At 39.0% G+C, this 19081-nt stretch overlaps 1 protein-coding gene across 4 annotated transcripts in view; it reads left to right on the plus strand.

The window, feature by feature from the left end:
• TTBK2 (tau tubulin kinase 2) overlaps positions 1 to 19081 on the plus strand; it is a 212710-nt gene that overhangs the window by 177421 nt on the left and 16208 nt on the right. For 3 of the 4 annotated variants that reach the window (XM_074955633.1, XM_074955634.1, XM_074955635.1), the window contains one exon: positions 9879 to 10127. The exons of the other annotated variant lie outside the window; for it this stretch is intronic. In XM_074955633.1, the coding sequence (XP_074811734.1) occupies positions 9879 to 10127 (249 nt within the window). The remainder of the gene's footprint in view (positions 1 to 9878; positions 10128 to 19081) is intronic. 4 annotated transcript variants of the gene reach the window in all.

The raw sequence follows: 19081 nt of genomic DNA on the forward strand, positions 1-19081 counted from the left end.
TACAGTAAACTTCTACAGTTCCCTTACTTTTAAACTATTTCTCATCACTCAAATAGTCTAATCTATCTTTGAGTGCTGTTAAACTCCATCTGGCAGCCATATCTGGATATGTTTCTCTAGTACAGGAATCCTAAGTCTTGCACACTCTAGTGTAAAAAGGTTTTAATAAGGATGGTTGCATGTCTTCTCACCTATTTGTGACTCTTCACATTCTTTGGATTTGGCTCTTATGCCTACATAACTCATGAAACCATGGTTTGACCCCTTAGGAGAATGCGTCTTACTGCATTTATCCATAAAGATTGAAGTTTTTATTGGCTTAATCATTGGTTAGAATAGGCAGTGAAATCTGTCCTGATAACTGACCTTACTTTAATTTTAAAAAGAGCACTTTCAGGTCATCTCTAAACTGTCATTTTTAGGCCAATAGACTGTAATATTTTGATATAAATCAACAAACTTACTTTCATATGAGATTGGTTTTTTTGAAGTACAAGCAGGTTTATTGAATCCTTCTTGTGCTGTGCTATTCAGCAAACCTTAGGCATGTTCTGTAGTTGTCAATATTAGTGTCCACAGGCCCTGTTGTATGCCGTTTCTATTTCTAGGTGGAATATGATAAATATGTTGTCTCAGGGCACATTTATATAGTAACTGTAACTCTGGGACTCTAAAGGGTAGGCACTGTGTCTTTAAAGAGCCCATTCCCAAAATAAAATGGCTTTAGTCAGTATCTTCAGTCTCCACTGTTACATTCCTCCTTAACAAGGTTCACTGAATGAGTGCATCTCATCCACATACAGTGATATCTGGGAATAAACAGAAAATGTATCCCATATGTATTGTAAAATGCTATCCTAAAACAGAAGAGTGGAGGAATGACTTTCATTCATAGTGGTTTCATTTGAATCTCTTCCTTGGGAAAGTTTCTCTTCCATACATCCTGTGTTGTGATTGTAGTTGAGGATTGGTCTGCTCCATAGTTAGGGAAACAAAGGAATGTTGCGGTATTACACAGCCACAACACAGGAAGATAACTATAGAGGGCGAGGAAACAGTAAAGACAGGGAAAATAAGGACATCTCTGCATAATTAAGAAGTAGTGAGCAGCACTTTCATAGTTAAGGTTGCAACCAGTGTTCCATGTATAAAACTTACTGTAACCCTCCTTCTAACTTTTTAAGTCAAGGTGATAGTGATCTGAATTGTGTGTTTTCAGAAGTGTAGCATCAGAACTGGGTTTATGGCAAAGAGTAGAAAAAAATGACTTTCACAATGGAAAAAAAGAACCCCATGATATATGAATGCTGGTTGGTTGAAAACGTTTGGAAACTCATTCTAATGTACTTTATAATGCACTGTAATGTATGCTGTGATTTCTTTTCACAGATTTCATCATTAAAAATTTTACTTTTTTAAGTTATTTGTGTTTCTACATCAGAGATACTATTGTATATTTGTTGACAAATGAGATTGTCATCTCCAGATTTAGATTACACATCTTTTGGCCTTTAAAAGTCTAGATGAAAACGATATATAGGTGACTATAGTTTGGATTCTGCAGAGCCTGAAGATTAAAATAGTTGAATAGTGTATAGAAGGTGCTTAGGATACATAGTATCAATGGTGTCTGTAGGTCATATAGGGTCCATCACTTAGTCTCTATCCCAGCTTTTGATAACATTCAAAAACATTGTAAAATACTTTACAAAAATAAGAAATTAAATAACAAAAACTTTATTATAGTTAAGGTTGCAGTGTGCTATTCAAGACGAGGCATACAATTAAACACTTCCTTAAGAAAGCTCAAAACATTAAAAAATATGGAAATAGCAAGCTAAAGTTTAAAAAGTGATAAAAATCTTAATACCTACTGTGTTCCCACAGACTATTAAAGAGACAAATTATTAATCACTGCAAGTCAAAAAACTTGGATTCTGCCTCTGTAACAAAATATTCAGAATGACTAAAAAGTAGAAATTAACCTTTATATGTTTATCTCATAACTTCCCTCAGAATTGTACCTAAAAACTTTAATACCATATCTTATTCATACAACCATAAGCAACTCACAAAATCAAAAATACTTTAGCAACTCAAGAACGTATGAATACCAGATATATCATTTTAGGTTTCTCTGTCGCTGTAGTATGTAAACACATCCAGATCGCATTCTTTCTTTACTAAGCAAAATAATTTAATGTACCCGTAATTAGACTAATATCATTAGAGACAGCATCTACTGTCTGAACATACAGTAAACAACATCACTGTTATGCCAGATGAAAAAAACTATGTCTAGTACATTAAAACGGGAGCTATTTATGTCACAACTTGATACTCCAAAACAAATAGTACGCACCAGTGTTCAGTTATCCAAATGTATAATGATTAAAATGTACATAAGGGACCTGTCAAATTCCCAATAAAGTCAAAGAAAAGACTAGCATTAACTTCAATGGATGTTAAATCAGGCCGTAAACTAGTAAAGCAAATCCAGGGGTAGGGCAAAGGTCATATGAATGCTGGTGATTTAGAAGTTTTGTGTGTGGATAAAATGAGTGATAAGGTTGGTATCAGAATTGTTTGTGTAATCATAGCAGCCTTAAATTAAACATGCTGATATTTAGTTGTTTTTTAATTTAATTTAGATAGTGTGCCCATGTGAAAAAATACAAACAGGAAAAGGGGCAAATTTTGCTCTTGTTGATGCTGATTTCAGTTTTATATTGCACCTCTGGCTATGAACAAAATTTGCCTCCAAGAATACAATTTCAGTATAATACTACTGAACCAAATAAAGTGTCAGTAAAAACAGGGTAAAATGGATCTAGAAATATGAAATAGTGCTGTAGGGGGGAAAACGTTGGGTCTTGGTTATTTAATATAAGTTCTGAAACAACTCAGTTTCCTCCTTCCTCCAGATGATTCTGAACACTGCTCTGAGAACATTTCAACACGAGATGCTTTGGGGAATAAAGAAATCATTCTGTCTGTCCCCACATCTGTTTCGTGGTAGAGACCATGTAGCAAAGTTGAAAGATCAGAAATTATTTGGAAAAAATTATGTAGCCTTTTTGTGTTGCTTTTCAAATAATAACAGTCATAATCCTGTGGAAAACTGTAGGAAGTGTCAGAATTGACAGCAGGTATGTGTTTTCTGCACTTGTGCTCCAGATTTCTGGCTCATTATTTCCATAGCATTGCTTTTTTTTTTTTTTTTTCTGGTCATTGAAAATCCCCTTCTCATTGAACATCCTCAGGCTTCTGAATTTGGTCCCTGTCTCTTGTGAAGAACTGATTGATTGAGGGTGATGAAACAGCTATGATTGTGGGAGGGAAGATGAGAGAGAGAGAGTATGTGTATATAGAAAATTGGCAGAGTAGGTAAGTGGAAGGAGAAACCTTTATATAAGAAAGAGAAGTGGGAAATGCACACACATGGAAAAAAAACCCAGAGCTGATTAGTAGTAACACATCACAAGATGTGGGGACAATGAAAACTGCCAGGATAATTGCATACCTTTGGACAGTAAGGGCATGAGACCAAGGTCCAAGTGTATTCAGCCACCCACACCAGAGGAGTCATACTATATAAGCTTATTTCTTGAAGTGCTTTTCTTTTTTTTTTTGTAATCAAGTATTTTTAAATATAATGAGGACAAAGTCCCATATGTGAAGTTGTAATGGGTGTTGGTCAATTATAATCAGGTGTTGGTCAGATTTATTATTTTATAAATATTGTATCTATTTTTTAGATCTACAGAGAGAGAAAAAGCACCTGTTAATAAGTTACAACAAAAACTCCTGTTCAGCCAAAACAATGCTTGTATTCCCTCACAGTCTGTTCACCTGTTCTGGTATTGGTACTGTATTAGTATAAAATTTAAACAGGCTATACAATTTTGCCTTTTCTTATCAGAGCATCTTTTTATTAATCAGTGAAGAACATGCTTACCCATGGAGCGTTTGGTTACAAGTCAGTCCAGAATATTTTTTTTAAACTGCATGGCGTTTTTTCTGTTTATTGTTGACATGTTTTATAAATGTAATAACTCACTATGAGTTTGTTACAATAGTGGTTATAGTGTAATTGTATAATCAGGAAAGTAACTATGTAAAAATGCCACTTTCTTACTCAACTGGTCTTCCTGTGCGTTCAAGTCACATCTGTTAGATTTACTGAAAAAAAAATTATTTATTCCTATTACTACTTCAGAAGCCATGCAGCTAAGAGAAAATGAACTAGGTTCTATTCTGCTTCAATCATCAACAAAACAGTCAATTGCATTCTGATTCCAGAGCCAAGTTTTTTCTCTGTTACAACCTTACAATCCCATTGACTTCAAATACGGTATTATTGATCCTGGAGATAACTGAGAGGGAAAAGAACACTTTATTTTTAGATCTCAGGGTGTTCTTGTGATGCTGACAATCAAAAGATGTGCTTACTGACCTGACCGGTAAATTGAGCAAATTTGACTTGGAAATCATTGAGAGAGTGCACTGAAACTATAATTTTTACAGATTCACTTTTCTGCTTATAGGACTTATATACGCTTCATCATGTAGTTAAAAAAGTGAATCTCTAAAATGACATTTTGTATGTTTCAGTATTTGGTCAGTCTCACAGATTTTGAAATTAAATATGTTCAGTATCAGGTGTCAGGACTATCGGCCAATTTTTAGCTAATCTGGCTGATAACCCATAAAATTGTTTCTTATACATAGGCTTCCACTGATCTGGATATCATGATCTAGACCTGCTCTTTCTAGCATGGAGGCAATCTGAGTTTTGTTTCCTTCCTTCCTCCTTTGAATTCCAAGTAATGCTGTTGGATTTCTGCAACACCACTTTCTGACCCACGTTTACTCTGCCTCCCTCAGAGAGAACAGCTTCAGGCTTGCTGCTCTTCACAGCAGAAAGCTTTAGTATGATAATTTTCTATCACAAACCATTGGGAATGTCAGAGGAGTCACATATCAGTAGTTGCAACTTGTTATCTTTCATTTTAAGGCAGCCTGAGGATCCTGTATATTTGAATATACATGGTTTCCAACTCCCTCAGAGTATAAGTAATGCAGTGGAGCCTTGCCGTGCAGTTTACTACACCTTCCACTGACTTCTCTCAGCAGTGCAGCAGAGGTGTCTAGCCTATGCCAGCAGATCAGCTCCCTCTGTATGTGAGTGTGTCCCCTAGCTCAGCCTGCCATTATACTACACTTTTCACTGACTTCCTTCAACAACTCAAAGTGGCCTATATCACCAACTTGCTAATGTCAGTAGGCCTGCATTTCTTCTGGCTCAGAGTATGTCATTGTAATTTAGCCCCGTCTGCCACTGGCATTCCTTAGGCACGCAGCAAAGTGGTCTACATGTACCGCTGGCCTACCTCAGACAGCAGACCATCCAAATATGTGGAAGGTGTAGGAAAAAGTGTGCCTAATTTTTTTTTCTTCTCTCAAGCTCCTCAGTTTGTGTGCCAGGATATCCAAGCCTAGGTTGCCACCTCATTGGTCCCACTGGCAGTTCTTCACAAATCAAAGCAGTAGTGTGTGATTTAGTAGCTCATAGTAGTGGACAATCTAAATATAATTCTGCAATGAAAAGGTTGACACAATGAGTTGCCAAAAGTGACATAGCTATAAAGTCACTACAGAAATCCTGTTACACGTTTTCACACAGCAGTATTTATACCACTCTTGGTAGTCTCCCATTTCATACTTCACTTTGGTGGAGGATATTCCTCCATCCCTTCATGTTGGTCCTGAGCTAACAAATAACAGTAGAAGCAGCAGAGTTTTCAAACCACCTTAAAGGTTTTTGAGCTCTGAGTTAATGAGAAGCTCCTTGAAACCGGATGCCAGATCTTGAATTGGCCACAGTGGCCCTCAAGTGGAAAATTGTGGCATAATTTCAATACCTGAAGCCTAGATGGTCCCTCTGGAACATAAACACAACCCTTACGACAGAAGAGGCCATTCTGTAGTTGGAACTCAATCATTTTGGGTACCCTCATAGTTCAGGATCTGGCAGATCTGGGTTGCAAATGAGTCATTGGGGAGTAGAAGTGGATGGAGGACATCAGACAGCTGTCAGTTGTCCCGTTGACATAGTTGAACATCTTGAGCATAGTAACAGAATATTCATCTTTGTGAGATAGGGTATCTGCCTTGCTGTTTCTTGTCCCCTGTTGATAAGTTACAACAAAGTCGAAGTCAGTGAGGAAGAAAGAGCATCTTGTCATCCATTAGAGACTTGAACCAGGAACTAGGATCCTTCTAGGAGGTAGCCCCACTCCTCAAAATCCACCTCGATAGCCAGTAGCTCCTTGTTCTAAACATTGTAATTTTTTTCTGCTGGGATTAGCTTCCAAGAATAAATAGGCACAGGGTGGAGTTGGTTGCGGGGCCCCTCATATTGAGTTAGTATTGCACTTATGGCAAAATTTGAGGCATACAGCTGGCCTGCAGTAGGACGCCTGATTGGCTATACTGCCTGATTGGTTAGAAGTCATCAGACCATCTCTTTAACCCCAAAGGAGCAGTAGTTCAGCAACTGCTGAAAGCATTCACGCACGGCTGTGATAACGCCTACTCTGCTTGTTCCAAGTCATGTTCCTGCTTTGTTTCATCCTTGTCCCAGCCCTGTTCCTGCCTCAGATTCAGCCTGCTCCTACCTTGACCCCAACCTTGCCTTACTCCAGATAACCCGGCTCTGACCTTCAGCTCTGATTTCTGATTTCGGCTCTGAACTTTGGCTGTGGCATTTGGCCTGTTACTCCAGCTCTGATCCTGAGCTCCTATTCCTGGCTACCAACTGTTGCTCTAACCACAAGGCCTGACCACTGCTCCAACCACTGCCAGCCCCCTTACTATCTTTTTACTCGTTAAGTGGACGCCTCACCGAATTTGTCTGTCTCCTTTTGAGATACAACTACCTTGGATAACAGTAAGAAAGTTGGATCAGTCTATTTCTTTCCCAACTGTTATTAGAAAAACATTTTTTGGATGTGAAATGGGTTTTAAAATCTCTCAGCACTTGACCAAAGAGTGGAGAAAGTTAGATGCCTTATTTTATCTTCATGGGAGTATTGAAGAATTCTTCAAGGTCCCCATTATGTTAGCTCTCAAAAATCAAATTAAGATTAAGTGTGCAAAGCATCCAATAAGTCCTTTCCTGGGAGCATCAAAGTTTATTCTGTTAAGGGTGCCTCAGGGTATGTCTACACCGTAATCAGACACCCTGCCAGGTGACTCAGGGTTGCCGGGGTCGGGCTGCGGGGCTGTTTAATTGCGGTGTAGACATTCAGGTTTGGGCTGCAGCTGGTAGGGTCTTAGAGCCAGGGCTTCAGTCCAGTCCCAAATGTCTACACTGCTGTTAAACAGCCCCTTCGTCTGAGCTGAGTCAGTTGGCATGGGCCAGCCACAGGTTTTTAATTGCAGTATAGACATACCCTCAGATTCTTGGGATGAAAGGATTTACAGTGTGGCCACTTAAGATTTGTGGTTATTTCCCCAAGTTCTATTAGACTCACATTCTCTCCTCAACTTATGCAGCCCTTCCTCTTTTGGCTTACCTCAACCTAAACTAAACAAGCAAATAATAAAGTTAATATTACAAAAACTAAATGAATAAAATACATTATTTATTTTTGTTTTACCTGTAGGGATTTACATTGACTTGTATTTAATGTGTCTTCCCTCTTTAGGAATTGTCTTTTACTGCTTGCTACTTACCATAAGATTCATTGGCCTGGAGTGTAGCTCATGTATGAGAAAGAGAAAATTAATTTACTTAATCTGTCATTTTTATTTCTCATAATGGAAGGGAAGCACTGGTCTGGGCAAACCCTCCTTTTACATTAAAAGGTTATTGATAAAATTGAGTTTGTAGATGTAGTTCCGTTAATTCTACTAATTGTGCCGTCTACAGTGATGTTAATGTTTTCTGCCTAGTTTATATAGTTTCAGCATTAGAATTAATCTCCCTGGGTCAGAATGCAGGGCTATAGCGGCCCAATACATGAAATCTGAACTCAAAGGAGGAAAGAAAACAGTCTAAGATGACTCTATTGGAATGAAATGAACAGGTCTAGCCCATGAGTAATGTCTAGAGCTCTTGGTGCCTTCCAATATAAGAAATAAAAATTACAGATGAGGGAACTAATTTTCTTGTTCTTTCTTATTTCTGCTACCTGTATCCAAATGCAGTGAGACTTTATATGGTATCTGAACAAAGCTGTCTTCAAAATGTAGTATTTGTCAAATAGATCTCTCAACAGTACAACTTTTTCATTCGTATTGAAAGAGGCTAATCTGTATCAGCTAATATCACTTTCATCTTTTAGATTAAATTAATCAATCAGATGTTTGTTCTTGTCACACTTGTTTAGCAATCCACTTTCAATATATATATGAACAATTATAAAACTGGTTTGTCTGCATGCTTCTGTTGGTTTGTTATTATTTAGAAATGTCACTAAAATGATCATAAGTAGTAGCCTTTGAAATGCAAGGGGTACAGGAAGTAGGGCTTTGAAATGTTCTTTCCCTTATTTTAGAGTTCCTCCTCTTTTAATTTTAATGTATCTTCCTTCTTCACATGCTGCTTTTATGACACATTGGGCATAGTTTTTTTTTTAAGTGAATGACAACTGTGATTTAATTGGGGATTGGTCCTGCTTTGAGCAGGAGATTGGACTAGATGACCTCCTGAGGTCCCTTCCAACCCTGATATTCTGTGATTCTAGAAGTGATGCTGCTGTTAACACCTTCTCCTTGGAAACTGTGCAATACATCCACAGTATTCTCAATATCCAATCATAATAGGAAGACAAATGGGATTCCCAAATACCAATGAAAATTAAAAGAATAGCAGTAACAGAAGAAATCAAATCCAAGAAACTTTAAAGGAAATTTTTCCATATCTCTCCCCTTTTCTGATTTTGTCTAAAAGTAATTGCAAAAAAGGAGATAAATAATTATCTCATCTGATGATTTTTGGCAATAGATATTCAACAGTATTGCTTCAATGCTTATTAGGACTTGCAAAGATTTTAGTTGGCTTCAGAGTTGTGCATTCAAGGGCTATAGGTTTTATTGGAACTTTGTCTACCCTAAATGAAAAGGTGTTCCAAAAGCTGAAAGGCTTTGTTCTTGCAGTTCCTGTATGTTGCCTATTCTACACATTACAGCCATCCAAGCTCTTTCCAAGGTTTGTTTTTTTCCTGTTGGTTGCAACATTTGGGATGAAATCTTTAGCTCAGTCCTGATCCAGACAATACAGGAATCCACAATTGTTATAGCTTCACCATTTCAGTTTGTTCCTCCAATTTCATCCCATAATTTGGAAATTTCCCAGAAGTCGCTGCTTTTAGCCTCAGTGCTTATCCTTATGAATTAGGTACTTCAGCAGTCCCATTGTGCTTTGGTTCCACCACAGTTGTAAAGCATGCTGTATATGGATCTGCAAAAATAGTCCAGTCAAAAAACAATGTTGCTGTGTAAAACAGTAGAAAAGACAAGTGTGGTGATCAGCAATTTCATGCACTCATTATCTTTGCAACAGTTTCTTTGCTTAGTGTTATACCTATCCTATATGTATGCTTGCTGAATAGATGAGTAAAGTTAGGGGACTAGATAGCCAAAGAGAAAAAGGATGCTCACTTCTTATTGTGATATTAATTTTTTTAATGGATGATAAATGTGGAGGCTTCTGAATTTATATCTCTCTTAAATTATCAGCTTTTAGCCTGAGAGAGAGAGATGTGATTCTTTCACTGTAAGAAAGCTACACAGGCAGTAGGTCAAAAATAAATTGTTAAAAAAAAAAATGTGAAAAACTTACTTTTTTCCCCACCATGTTGTTCTCACAGCTCAACTCATCTCACATGCTGCATTTCTCCACTCCAAGAATTTCAAGTCCCATCCTCCGCACACTGAGCCCTTTTGCCCATCTGTCCTCCCACTTGGACCCTAAGAAAGAGGCTGGGTTACCCAGGAGTCAATCAGCAGAGAGCCATTCCTCCTCTTCCTGCTCAACTGGCCGTAGGCAGCTTCCTGTCATTCCCAGTGGCAACAAGTTTCCCCCTGTCATTCGCATCTCAAAAGCACAACTCCAACAGGTGAATAAGTCTTCGTCTTCATAAAAGCAACTGCACTGTATCAGTCATTTGCTAAGTTGTAAGGTTCATAGCTGCTTTGCAAAGCACAGTAATATGCAGGTGCTAATCGTGCTGCTATAAAATACCTTTTGTGAAAGCATATTGAGAAGATCTATTAAAGGAGCACTCAGTGTACTTCATCAAAGAACAGAGTCAGAAACATTTCCTGAGAAAGATAAGTTATTACCACCTAAAGAGGTAAGAATAGAGTCAGAAATACTTGCTAGTCTTTCAGAGGACAGGACAGTTAGAAACACCTAGTGGTTATTTCTTCTTGAGAGGATATAGGCAAGATCACTTAGGGATCTGTTGTTTGGGAAGTCATGATCAAGGGCTCCTGTAGATCTGCTGTTACTGGTGAGGATAGATTCAGGTTCCTCCAAGGAATTTTCAGTGGGAAAAGATGGGCGCATAAATCAAGAAGTGGATTCTTGGTTTAAAAAATAAAATCAGGAACTCTCCATTTGTGAAGATGGGGTCATTTAGGAACATCTGATGAATTGTGGGGGAGGAATATATAATTTGGCCCTCCTGGAAGGCTTTCAGTGGAGAAAAATAGGATCAGGAACCACCAGTGTGCTTTCTTTGGGTATCTGTAACACTTAATAATCTAAAAACGTTCCATTGCTTCCAATGGATAAAATAATGTTGGGAACAATCAATAAGAACTGCTAATGGCAAAGTTAATAGGGAAATTTGTGTCCTTGTGCTGTGCTATGTCCAATTTTTGGAGCTTCTTTCCAGTAAGAAAAAGATTAGCATTCAGATTATACTTTGTGTCTCATAATTTATGTTGTGGTTACAAAGATGGTATTTGAGATTTGCTGAGCAGCTTCAGCTTGCAATGACTATTAAAGCAGTGTGACATAACACTGATTACACATAGATGCAAACATCTCATCATTCACCATTACACCATAAATGTTTAATCTAGACTAAAAATAATTCCACATTGTCTTCTGTTTTCTGCATATGCATATGAATTATTATAAATATCATATATCTAATGTTTATTTTTTTCTATAAAGCATGCACAGATATATTGATTTGTTTTAATGGCTAGCTTCTCTCATTAGTTTAATAGGATCGATGGCTGGTGATAACAAGACAAACAGTGCTGTAGGTATAATTATGTCAGAATTTTGTCAGCTAATCCAATAATCAGTGTTTTCTCTCCAGCACCAAGCTTTTTTTCATCTTCATATAGAATGCTAGCCCCTCTTCCCATCTGGACCCCAGGTGCTTGGAAATGGGTAAATGTGCTGTCAGTTAGAAAGTGCCAGGTACCAGATACCTGGTATTGTGAAACTCATGGGATGCCAGAATATCCAGTTCCTCATGTTAGTTGAACTGTATTTACTAGGATATGAAAATGTTAGAGAAATAAACTCATTAAAAATTATGCTTTAATGCTATAATGTTACTTAGAGTTACTTTGTATCCCAGGATGCAGATTGGCCTAATTTTCTTAAATGTGTGTGTACAGTTTAGCTTCAGTTTTTTCCATCACAGATATAAAGTATTGCAAGTACAGTTTGCAAATTGGACAGGCTGACTCTCAGGGATCTTCACTGGCTACCAGAGTATCCAGTAGGTGGTTCTGTATATTCATTTTCCAACAGGAATGTTTGAAATTCCTGACTTAGTTGAGAGTTTAGCTTTATTCAGCTGCAGTGGGTACTACATATACACGGTGCCCTATTTTTTTTTCCAATGAGCAGGGTACCATTTACTTTATGGCTTACTGGACCTAAATTCTTATGTAATGTCTTCTGATTTCTATGATGCAGTGGAGTTAGATTCTGTGGCGAGCTTGAAGTTCTGCAGCAGCATGAAAGACATAGAAACTCATTAAACATGAGAGGTTTTCCTTCAATTAAATATTAAAAACAAATATAAAAAGAATTTTATATAACTATTTGGTGTTAAATGTATTTCCATACATTTCCTGCTGTGTAATTTACATTATGCTGTAGGATTTATAACTGATGAATTGCAGAAATCATGGAACCATGCTGTAAAGTTTAGATCCAGTGTGCTGCAGAATAAATAATGGTACAGCTGTTCCTTGAAATCAGGCAAAAGGATTTTCGTCCCTTGTTACTGATTGAGTGGGTGAGCGTTATAGGGCTGTAACCCACCCTCCACAATTTGATTGTTGTATTAGATGAAAGAGGTTGTTGCTAACCCACCGCTCTACATATTGGTTGCTAGTGTGGTGGAAGGACTAGGCTTTCACATTCATCCACGTTTTGGATAGAGGTGCCCTCTCCCTGCCGTACATATGTGGTCATGCAGGATATGGAAGGGAATTAGATGCTTTCTGCCTTTCTGTTTTGTTCAATTTGCAGCATAAGGAAGAGCCTGGAAGCATTAGAACTGTCAGAGGGAACAAGAGATTCCTTGACCTCTTCTTGAATCCAGGCAGTGGGATCAGGCTTTTGATTAGCACACTTTCCCTGTACTGCCTGGCCAAGTGAGGGATACTTAGAATAGGGACAGATTTCTATTCAGACCCTTGCCAGCAGCAAATGCTGCAGCTGTTTCCATAACTGTTGAATCAGGGAAGGCACGGGGAAATGTTATTTTCTTTAGTCTGAAAAAGGACTGTTGTGTTCACATAGTGGGGAACATTTGGAATTTTCAAATATTAAAGGATGTAGTCAACATTTGAGTTACATTTATGTTTGTAATGTTAAAGTGGAAAATATCCAGTGGATATATGCAGCTTTTTACATGCGTTTCCAAACCCCTTGGGTCTGGGTAGGGTCTAGTCACTATTTCTAGCTTAGAGACTACAAGACAAACTCCAAGACTCAGACCACTTGTCTGACATCCTTCCTTGGGATGTGGGATGCTGTCATCCAATTGCCCGAGACCCCAAAGCCAGTCTCTTACATATGCTCCCCAAGAGGTTGTGGACACCCTATGCTTCTGTTTTAACCTCATCAAGGAAAACATCACAGGAAAGCAAGGAACATTGGCTTAGCAAAGGAGTTTCTTAACCACAGTCAGTTTATTCTTCAAGCAGTTAAGAATTACAGATAGCTGAAAACACTAAGGGTATGTCTTCACTACCCGCCGGATTGGCGGGCAGCGATTGATCCAGCAGGGATCGATTTATTGCGTTTAGTCTAGACGTGATAAGTCGACCCCCGAGCGCTCTCTCGTTGACTCCTGTGCTCCGGCACCGCTAGAGGCGCAGGCAAAGTTGACGGGGGAGTTGACTCACCGCGGTGAAGACACCACGGTAAGTTGATCTTAGTACGTCGACTTCAGGTACGTTATTCATGTAGCTGAAGTTGCGTAACTTAGATCGATCTCCCCCCAGCCCCCTACCAGTGTAGACCAGGGCTAAGAGTACTGAGACAGCCCCTCCCATGGTCTGATCTCACCCTTCTTGTGAGTCCAGTGTTTGTCAGCATTTCATATAGGGCAGAGTCCTGCCTGCCCTTGCACTCTTGTGAGTCTTTCTTATGTGTGGCAGTGGTTGGCTCCCCTAGCACAGAGCAGAACCTTGCTGTTAAGTAGGATCTCTGTGTCTCTGCATTGTGCTCCACTGGGGAGTACTAGCCCAGCTGTTCTCAACCTGCGGCCCGCATGCGGCCCAATTAGCACACAGGTGCAGCCCAGCTCAGCTATGTGCTAAAGGCTGTCCCGCTTGGCAGGGTCCAGGTTTCCAGCTGCCCAGCATGGTGGGGTCCGGGCTGCCTCTTCACCCAGTGCGGCCCACAATGATAAATAAGTTGAGAATCACTCCTCTAGCTCCCTCCTGTCATGCTTGTCACTCCCTGCATACCTCTGTGCAGAAAACACATTGTTCCATGGAGGTGGGCCAGCAGTTTTAATGGCCTTAGATTAGTCTTGGTTATAGTCCTTCAACGAGGTGGTAATTGCCTTTCCTGGGTGTGGCAAGTTTATCCTAGTATTCAACACCTACTGCAAAATAGAGTTCATAATTTGATACAGATGTATCTTGCTTTGTCACACCTCCATCTTTTGGATCCCAACTTGAGACATTATAAAGGGGTCTGATTTTCAAAGGAGTGCTGAGCACCTACTGTTCCCATTCAAGCCAGTACAAGCTCTCACCAGTTTTTGACAACTTCTAAAACACTGAACATGGTGAGTGCCACTAGAGGGCTCAAAAACTACTTAGAGGGTTACTACCCTTTCCTATACAGTACAGTAGTCCTGATATTTGTATTACAGTAGGACCTAGAAGACCAAAACAGAATCAGAGCCCCTCTGTGGAAAATACAGTATAAATATTTTTGAAGACATGGGCCTGTCCCTGAAGAGCTTACAATCTAAGAAAGTTGATAGTGTCCCTTTAAACATGGAGCTTTATACATGTTAGTGACCACCTGTGTTGTAATATGACTTGATCTTGCCAGTGTGGTTGGGACCTAACCATGTTATAACTATGTCAAAAAGCTATGCTCTGCCCCGGCCTTGTATCCACAGAGGCAAAGCCATGCTACATTATAGTTGGGCCTCTAAAGTGTTTAAGCGCTGTGCATATATACACATTTTGTATTGCCGACTGGACCATATAGTAATTTACCATTGGGGTAGGAGGAACTGTGGTCTAATCACATCTCTAGAGGCTTGTGGATGGTGAGGAGAAGTTAAAAAAACAACAACAAAAATACCTTCCCATTTTGGAATTGGTGGAAGCCCTAGTGTAGACAAGACTCCTGCCTTCTGATTCATCTTCTGAAAGGGACATTGACTAAACATGGTGGTAAAAATGCAAGAAGCAGCTGAAGCCTGGTCTTTATTAGAGCTCCCACTCCTGCTAACAATAGTTCAGCTTATTTAAAAAATACATAAACACAGAGAACATAGATAAGAGAAAAAGTTACATCTTGAGAAAGGAAAAAAGAGTATGAGAAACCCATCAATCTCAACAAGCTCCTAAAGATTGTGTCACTTCATCAGAGGATCACTTTCAAAGGAGCCTTGATCTAGATTCTTAATTTTCACCTGTAGTTTTGTGTGTACAATAGTTTTAATGTTACAACACACAGAATTTGTATGCAAACTGCATTTGCAAATATCCTGAGATCTGCTTAATTTATGCCTGCAAATGCTGTTTCTGTTCACAAATTCTCCCTTTTTGAGGCACAAAGTAGTTGTGAGCAACAAGTGTAAACTTAATGCCAGTCCTACAACTGAATCCATGAGAGTGTATCACTTTGCAGAGCCCCATTTAATTTAATAGTGCTCAATACAGATGAATGGGCCTGCTATCTGATTGCAGGATTTGGGGCCTTACATACCTTTTTTTTTTTTTTTTTTTTGGGGGGGGGGGAGGGGTTAAGTTTTGGCCCTTAATGTTTTGCAGCTGAAGGTCCATATTTTACATTTTTATAGCACAGTTAAAACAAAAATAGATGTGTAGAGGAGCAATAACTTAAAAATTAAAAATGAACTCAAACTACAACTTATGAGCACCAAAATGTTGGGGTGTTTAATATCTGAACCGGGATCTGAAGTTTGCAAATGGCTTCTAACTTTATATTTTACCTGACCACATCTCCAGATCTGAAAAATCTTAGACCTTTTGGAAGGCATTCAAAATCCAGCCCCAAGTTTGCTGATGAAACCAGCACTGTTAATGTATAAAAGCAGTTTTCATGTGATTGAGTGCCTGGATATGTGTGCACTCTCATGACAGAGAAAAACTAGAGTTACAGTAACTCCTCACTTAAAGTCCTCCCAGTTAATGTTGTTTCGTTGTTAAGTTGCTGATCAATTAGAGAACATGCTCGTTTAAAATTGTGCAATGCTCCCTTATAACGTTGTTTGGCAGTCGCCTGCTTTGTTCACTGCTTGCAGAAAGAGCCGCGGTTGGAGCTAGCTGGTGGGGGCTTGGAAGCTCCCCTATCAGCTCCCCGCTCCCCTGAGTTCCCTGGGTGGCAGCTGCCCAGCAGGCTATCAGTTGCCGGCTATCAGTTTCCCTCCCCCCACTGCCATGTGCTGCTCCTGCCCTCTGTCTTGGAGGTGCTCCCGGGAGGGGGGGGGGGCGGCAGGGAGGGAAGAGGGGGGCTGTCAGGGTGTCCCCCTCTCCCCTGCTCCTGCACCCTGCTTACCCCATCTCCATAGAGCAGGGGGGCACATGACAGGGCTCATGATGGAGGGAGCTTGCTAGTAACAGTTGCTGTTTCAACTTATTGATCTACTTAAAAAGGCAATGTACTTAGAGTGAGGTCAGCGTACTTAAAGGGGCAATGCACATCTCTCCTCCTCTCTCACACACAGGATGTGTGTCTCTGTCTGCCATGCTGGCTCCCCTCCCTCTATTTGTGCTGCCTTGTAGAGTGTGAGGTTACATTAACAACAATGTGTTAACCCTTGAGGGCTCAGCTGAGTGCTAGTTCATCATTTAGCACTAAGGCATTCCCTGGGAAATATCCCACCCTCTTCCACCCTCTGACTCCACCACCTCAACCAAACTTCACAATCATCATTGCTGTGTACAATATTAAATTGTTTAAAATTTATACTGTACATATATATATAATATAGTCTTTTGTCTGGTGAAAAAAGTTTCCCTGGAACCTAACCCCCCCATTTACATTAATTCTTATGGGGAAATTGGATTCGCTTAACATCGTTTCACTTAAAGTCACATTTTTCAGGAATATAACTACAACATTAAGTGAGGAGTTACTGTAATGGGATCCCTCTCTGGGTTTAAAAAACAGAACAGTTAATTTTTTTAATCTTCCAAAACAGATATCCAGTTTGGAAAAGTGCAGCTCTTTTAAATGAGCTATAGTATACCCTTGGAAAGGAAAATCAGAACTTTTCTAAATAGTGTTATCTTATGCTTTTAATGTTTCTGATAATTATACATTTCTCTGCTGGAGAAGGAACTAATAAATTGCTTAACTTCAGAGGTATATTTTGTATATAATGAAACCATCTTGGAACTAAGGAAAAAACTATATATAGATACATTCCACATTCACTGCAATTAGTACTCAACTTGTTTAAGACAAAAATTCAGCTATATAAGTAATATGTGTTTTAAGCAAACTAGCACCAATGATTTCTCATTTAAAGTAAAGCAAACCTTTTAATTTCAAATTGACAGTGTCTTCTATTTCAGCTATAAAGCCTCTGTGTGTGATTGAGTTAAAATATATTATTTTATAATTTTCAGTGTCTTATTTTACTTGGGTTGCTTCTTAATTAGAAAGGCACAGTATGTAGGTAAGAGTTATGAAAAACCTTTCTTTGGGACCTAATTAACATCTTACTGGAAGTTGTTAGCTATTCTGTAAAATCTAGATTTAGAAACACTGAATAAATATGCTACTAAAAGTGTGATCTGCAGTTGCCTGTCAGTTGGCCTTGCAACAAAATCCAGAATCTTGTTTTATGAAGCCAGTAGATTCTAACTTTCTAGAAGGAAAAGCAATGACTTGGCCATCCTTCTGGCTATATTATAGTCTCCACCTCAGTCATTGTTACAGAAGGATGAAAGCAACCATGAGGAGAAAGGAGTTTGGTGACTATAGAGGTGAAAATGGAGAGTTGAAATTTTGAAGGTGAAAGAAGCTTAGGATACCATCTCTTCAGGCCTTTTGAAATTAGGGTCAAGTAAAACCCTGGTCTTGCATGTTTAGAGACATGTCCACTGCACTCAAGAAAAATATTATAATACCTGGGCTACTTTTACCATCATTCTATGACAGCAGGAGATCCTGTAATACTATTATTATAAATGCAACAGTTCTCCATTAACAGTAAATAAATGCTGTAGCCATTCTATAATTTTTAATACATTTTCCAGAAAAAGATTCTAATTTTGTGAGTATCTCATGTAGTCACATTAACCGCTTGTTATAATGATGTGACAAACATTCTCTAAAAGCAGTTACTCATTTCATTTCATTTAAAGTGCATTTATATTAGGTCACACAACAAAAGCTTCCTTAACCTCAAGTTAAAATTGTACATTTGTATCAATAATTAAAGGGGGAAAGCACCTTAAAAGAACATTGCTGTTTTCAAACCACAACAACTGTAAACTCAGAAAATTTTACCTTCAGGTAAATCTATAAAAATATCCGTCCCCCCGCAGCTTCTATCACCCAATATATTAGAAAATATGGAAATACAGAGCTATCACAAACACTCTTTACTCTGACTTTATATCCTTCCCTCCTCTCATTCTGTGATCCCTCTATGTAAGATAGAGGTATACAGAAATAGGGTGTAACCTGGCAGAAGGGAGAAATCAGTTGCTTAGAATAGCATGTTCCTCTCTCCAAACAGATGTGACTGAGGCTAGATAAACCTACAGTTTAAAGTTACTTCTGCTCTGAGTAACATTAATTTACGGAAAAAGAAAAGGAGTACTTGTGGCACCTTCGAGACTAACAAATTTATTTGAGCATAAGCTTTCGTGAGCTACAGCTCACTTCCTCGGATGCATCCGACGAAGTGAACTGCAGCTCACGAAAGCTTATGCTCAAATAAATTTGTTAGTCTCTAAGATGCCACAAGTATTCCTTTTCTTTTTGCGGATACAGACTAACAGGGCTGGTGCTCTGAAACCTGTCATTAATTTACGGGACACAGCATTTGAAATCTCAACAGAGGAGTGACGTGCAGCTGGGATGGAGCAGCCAATTCCAGCATAGCTACTGTGCCAGCAGTGTTGACAGTGCTATATAGTTTCAGTGGTGAAAAACACAGAGTTAAGGTTACCTGGTGACACCACATGCCCTTCCTTAACTCTGCCCCCCGGAGTTGGCAAGAGCCAGGGAAATTGTCTGCATGCACTCCAGTTTCTTTCAGTGTTTTAAGTGTAGATGTTGAGAACAGTGGAGGCAATAGGTGGGACAGGTTGATAGAAGTGTGTTTGTGATACAAGGAGATCTGGGGATAGTTTGAGG

Source organism: Natator depressus, chromosome 6, assembly GCF_965152275.1.
Source record: "Natator depressus isolate rNatDep1 chromosome 6, rNatDep2.hap1, whole genome shotgun sequence".
Lineage (NCBI taxonomy): Eukaryota > Metazoa > Chordata > Testudines > Cheloniidae > Natator > Natator depressus.